This window comes from Moschus berezovskii, chromosome 9 (assembly GCF_049115385.1).
Source record: "Moschus berezovskii isolate FMDL1 chromosome 9, NW_MosBer_1.0, whole genome shotgun sequence".
NCBI classification, from domain to species: Eukaryota; Metazoa; Chordata; class Mammalia; order Artiodactyla; family Moschidae; genus Moschus; species Moschus berezovskii.
In genome coordinates this window covers 99,030,219-99,036,218 of record NC_142468.1, presented here as the reverse complement: position 1 = coordinate 99,036,218, position 6,000 = coordinate 99,030,219, and the positions used below count along the sequence as shown (strand labels likewise).

The following is a 6,000-nucleotide window of genomic DNA, read 5'->3' as shown; positions in this document are numbered from 1 at the left end:
GCTGTTAGATCTGATCACTTCATTGGACCTTCCCAGTCTCTCCTGAGTTTTCTTTTCTGGCATTCTGATAGCCTCCATTTCATTCTTAGAGCTTCTCTGACCACTTTTAGTGGTGCTTTTCAGTGGCTCCACTGTACTATACAGCTTTGGTGGTGTATTTTGGAGTGGCCATAAACCGGGACAATCTTCTCTGGGTCCAAATACTATTAAAGAAGCACAGAGTCTCTTCCTCTACTACCGCTTCATTTTTGTAAATGGCTTCAGGTGAGAGGGCAGGTCTCTGATGTAGTCAATCCTCCTTTCCTTTCACCCTGCTGCTGCTGCTGCTAAGTCGCTTCAGTCGTGTCCGACTCTGTGTGACCCCACAGACGGCAGCCCACCAGGCTCCCCTGTCCCTGGTGTTCTCCATTCCTTTTATCTTACTTTTCTACAATAGACTGGTTGAGAAAATGGGGTAATATAGAAGACATAAAAAAAGCTTTCAGTGTGAGGATTGACTTTAAAACAAAATGTTTTCCTTGGTTGCTTCCATTTTGTCCTTATCCTAGGACTACCGTCTAATGTGAAACTTTTGGGTGATTGTCAGCTTCCTTAATATAGAAATCTGTATAGATCCATTTAGAATTATGCCATTTGAAAGATATTCTCCACTTATTGTGGTTTAAAAAATGAAACATCACAGAACAGAATATGAATGATTCAATTCAAGTTAAATTGTCTGGAAAATAAATCACAAAATGTTAATGTTTTCTCCCAGTAATATAATTTCTCCATCATGCTTTCTACCTTCTTCTTTGTATTTCTCTGCTTGTTCAAAATAAGCTTATGACTAAGCTTCTTCAGTTGACAAGTCAAGCTAGTTTCAGCAAAAAGGGGAATTTGTTTTAAGGACATAATACTCTTGTGCAGAACCTAAGGGCAAAAACAGAGACAGGCGCTGGGGAAGACTAAAATCAGGGACAGGAAACTTTCAGTACCTTTTAACTCGATCACTCAGTGTTGGTCCATCTCTTGACTTGTTTACTCATTCACCTGTTCACTTACTCAGTATATATTTCTTAGGTACCTACTACATTCTAAGGACTTCCCAGGTGGTGCTAGTGGTAAAGAACTCACTGCCAACGCAAGAGACAAAAGAGACGCAGGTTCAATCCCTGGGTCAGCAAGAGGGCATGGCAACCCACTCCAGTATTCTTGCCTAGACAGAGGAACCTACATTCTAGGAGTTGTTCAAGTAAGAGGTTTTCTCTTAAAGCAGTATTCTGGTTTTGAAGCCCTTATGTTTTAGTAAGAGGATGCAATCAAGAAGTGTAAATAAATGAGGTAGCTTCTGGGTATGGTAAGTGTTACTAGTGAAATAAACAGGGCAACAGGATAGAGGAAGTAATCACTTTAGTTACAAAGTCAGAGAAAGTCCTCTTGGCAGATGAGAAGATGAGATAGAAAGGAACTAGCTGTGTGGAGAAAGGGAAAGATCATTCCAGCCAAGTACAAACGTTCTGAGGCAAATACTATATGTATATATAGTATTTAAAGCCAGGAGATTGGATATTACAATTCAGAAAAAGAGGTTTGAAGTGACTCTGCAGATGTAATTTCCACAGTTGTTTAGTCTACAGATCAGAATATGGCCATCCCAGAAATCCAGTTTACCTAATAGCTCTAGTCATCCACAGAGGCTAGATTTAAGTCTCTTAGTCCCATTTCCAAATGCCTGGAGAAAAGAATTTGATTGGCCCAGCTTAGGTCAGTTTGCTGCTGCTGCTGCTGCTAAGTCGCTTCAGTCGTGTCCGACTCTGTGCGACCCCATAGACGGCAGCCCACCAGGCTCCCCCGTCCCTGGGATTCTCCAGGCAAGAACACTGGAGTGGGTTGCCATTTCCTTCTCCAATGCGTGAAAGTGAAAAGTGAAAGTGAAGTTGCACAGTCGTGTCCAACTCTTAGCGACCCCATGGACTGGAGCCTACCAGGCTCCTCCGTCCATGGGATTTTCCAGGCAAGAGTACTGGAGTGGGGTGCCATCGCCTTCTCCAGGTCAGTTGTCTAATGAGCAATGACTGTAGGAACTGGATAATAGACTATAAATCGATTACTGATGTGTCAGTCCCTATCACCAATACATCCCTGTAATGGAGTAGTGAGGGGTTCAGAGGCTCATTTCCTTGAGAAGCGGGATGGTCAGTGGCTTCCAGGCTGAGCAGATACTTTAAGAATGATCCAAAATGATGTGGATCAATTCTATAATCAGAAAAATTGATTTCATTCTTAATAAATAACATCATTATTACTGAATGCTTGGTTTTATCCTTTAGTGTAGTGATTCACATCACTACAGAAAAGACTATGCCATGTTTTATACCATCATGAAAGTGTGGAGAAATTTCTGCTACCGCTTAAGTCTAGCCAGCAGAAGACATCCCCAGATTGCAAGTAATTGACTGAAGGTTTCCTTTATTTTAGTGTCCTGTGGTATCTCTCACAGCTTGGGAGATGATATGACATCTTAGCTTCTGGAGGACCATACAGCAAAGGACCTGACAGAGATATAGACTGGATACCTCTGATGAAACCAGCCTCGAGAGGTAAACTCGGTGCCTGAGGATGGATGCCTTTTAGAATGAAAATAACCCTCAGTTATTCTTGCCTAGAAAATCCCATGGATGAAGGAGCCTGGTAGGCTGCAGTCCGTGGGGTCGCTAAGGGTCGGACACGACTGAGCGACTTCACTTTCACTTTTCACTTTCACACATTGGAGAAGGAAATGGCAACTCACTCCAGTGTTCTTGCCTGGAGAATCCCAGGGACGGGGGAGCCTGGTGGGCTGCCGTCTATGGGGTCGCACAGAGTCGGACACGACTGAAGTGACTTAGCAGCAGCAGCAACCCTCAGTCTGTTATCGTGCGGCATCTTGCCAGTCTTCACAGTGACTGCTTTGCTCTCAGCCCTTTTCTTCAATCTTCTCAACGTTTTCTTCGTATGTTCTTATAATAAAAATTGTATTGTGTGGGTTTATGAGCACCACAAACACAAGCCAAGAACAAATGAGCGAGTCTCATTCATCCATGCATGTGATCAGCCCTTCACTCTCACTAAGCAGAGGTAGGCAATTTAAAAGAAAAGAGAGAGCACAGCCCCACTACCACTTCTTCCCCACTCACCTGAAGATATTTTTGTAACTTTGTTCACACACTCCCACTCCTCAGTCCTATTCATAGCTACTGTTAATTCTCTTTTCACCTGATTTCACTTCTGTAAGTTTTATTTCAAAGATAGGGCATTTTATGCACTGTTCATGGGTGTATAAATGGTGTGATCATTTTGGAATAAAAGCTTGGCATTATCTAGTAAAACTGAATATGCAGCTTTACTTCTGGGTATAAAATGGCAGAGGTTTTTGCATAGACAAGAGACGTAGATCAGAATATTTATAGCAGTATTGTTCAAGAGAGTAAAAAATGGAAACAGCATAAAAGTCCATTGATCAGAAAAATGAATATACATTGATATATAGTCCTACATTGAAATAATAAATTTGCTTTCTCTATAATAAATAATTTTAATTTTCCTTACAAAATTGTAAAGAAATACAAGGCAGTTATTAATACAACATTCAAGATAGTGGTCACTTATGGAGGAAGAAGGAAATAGTATGGGTGAAGAACTTACAGAGGGCATTAGTAATCTTTTGTTTCTTAATCTGGTATGTATTTTATGTGCACTTTATTATTACTATTTAAACTGTTCATGTGTTTTATTTCACAATTTATATGTGTGAGATAGATATAACATATAATAATATATGTATAATAAATGCTGTATATTATATATAATAGTTTTATTGGGATATAAATTACATACTATAAAGTTCACTCTTTTAAAATGTACAGTTCCTTACTTTTTACTATACTCACAGTTTTGCATTCATCTCTACTACCTAATTTTAGAACATATAATTACACCCCCCAAAAACACCCTTATAGCAGACATCCCCATCTCCCCACTCCCTGCTCCTGATAATCACTAATCTGCTTTAAGTCTCTATGGATTTGCCTATTCTCGACATTTGCTATAAATGTTATCATACAATATATGATTTTTTGTGTTTAGCTTCTTTCACTTAGCAAAATGTTTTCAAAGTTCATTCAAATTGTAGCATTTATCAATGCTTCATTCCTTTTTATTACTTTTATCACATTTTGTTTATACTTTCATCAGTTGATGGACATTTGAGTTGTTTTCACTTTTTGGCTTTTATAAATAATGCTGGTGTGAACATTCATGTACAGGTTTTATATACGCATATGTTTTCATTTCTCTTAGGTATATACCCAAGAGTGGGATTGCTGGGTCATATGGTAACTCTTTTGTTATTTCAAGGAACTGCCAGATTATTTCTGACAGCAGCTGCACATTTTTCCATCCCTACTAACAATGTATGAGAGTTCCAATTTCCTCATATCATCATATATAATACTACATGGTCCAAGATCACAACAGTTTACTTCCGTATTTTCTTCTAAGAATTTTGCAGTTTTAGCTCTTACACTTAGGGCTGTGATCCATTTTTAAGTTAATGTTTAATATGTGGTGTGTGGTAAGGATGTAACTTCATTCTTTGTTGTGTATGTAGATTACCTTGGGTAGTATGGTCACTTTAATAATATTCATGATAATGAATATTATGCTCATTCATGAATAATGTTCAGTTCATGAACACAATATATGTTTCTGTTTGTGTTGTCTTCAGTTTCTTTCATCAGTGTCTTATACTTTTCCAAGTACTGTCTTTTACCTCCTTAGACATGTTTATTCCTAGATATTTCATTCTTCTGATACAATGGTAAATAGGATTGCTCTCTTAATTTCTCTTTCTGATAGTTTATGATTATTGTATAGAAATTCAATAAATATCTGTATATTAATTTCATATCCTACAACTTTACTGAATTCATTGATGAGTTATAGTAGTTTTCCAGTGTTTTTAGGATTTTCTATGTAGAGTGTTAAGTCATCTGCAAACAGTAACAATTTTACTTCTTTCCCAATTTAGGTTCCCTTTATTTCTTTTTCTTCTCTGATTGCCATGGCTAGAACTTCCAAAACTATGTGGAATGAAAGTGACAAGAGTGGACATCTTTGTTTTGTTCCTGATCTTAGAGAAAATGTTCTCAGCTTTTTACTGTTGAGTATGATGTTAGCTGTAGGTTTGTCATGCTGCTGCTGCTAAGTCGCTTCAGTCATGTCCGACTCTGTGCGACCCCGCAGACGGAAGCCCACCAGGCTCCCCTGTCCCTGGGATTCTCCAGGCAAGAACACTGGAGTGGGTTGCCATTTCCTTCTCCAATGCATGAAAGAGAAAAGTGAAAGTGAAGGCGCTCAGTCGTGTCCGATATGACCATTATACGCAGGACCCTTGGGTTGGGAATCCTAATGTGGGTCTCAGACCTCTTACTCCTTTGTGAGAAGTGCATTTATCCTCCAGTTTGTGGGTTCCCCCTCTAGAAGTATGAGACTTGACAATACCTTGCCCCTACCTTGCCATCCCTGCTTTATCTCTTTGGTTGTAGGAGATCTTTTGTTGTTCTACAGATAGTTGTGATTTTGGTGTGACTGTAATAGGAGGTGAGCTCAGGCCCTTTCTACTCAGCCATCTTGGCCAGTCTCTGGGAGATATCTTTAAATGTCATCATTTTGAAGAAGAATTGAGACTTCAGAACTGGAACACAAATTCAGCAAAATTTTAAAGTGTGGTAGACTTGATGTAGACTCCATGAGGACAGGATTAGTATATACTTCCTGCTTAGCTTTCCATTGGTCCCAAAGATGAAAATATGCAGATCTTCCAAACCATCAGGTCCAGAAGCAGATGCCTGCAGGTTTGAAGAGAGGAGAAAGCTAGATCATAATATTTCAGTGAGAAATCTACTGTTTCTATTGTCCTTTAACAGTGCATAGTTGGAGATTTTGTGCTTCTTAAAGCTTTCATTGTTGCACGGATAA

At 39.1% G+C, this 6,000-nt stretch overlaps 1 protein-coding gene across 1 annotated transcript in view; it reads left to right on the top strand.

Annotated features, from left to right (window-relative positions):
• The first annotated feature begins 2,545 nt into the window (after positions 1-2,545).
• The window catches only part of RPGRIP1 (RPGR interacting protein 1), a 62,169-nt gene continuing 58,714 nt past the window's right edge, over positions 2,546-6,000 (top strand). The window contains exon 1 of the mRNA XM_088840020.1: positions 2,546-2,582. Coding sequence (XP_088696146.1) covers positions 2,564-2,582 — 19 coding nt within the window. The 5' untranslated portion in view covers positions 2,546-2,563. The remainder of the gene's footprint in view (positions 2,583-6,000) is intronic.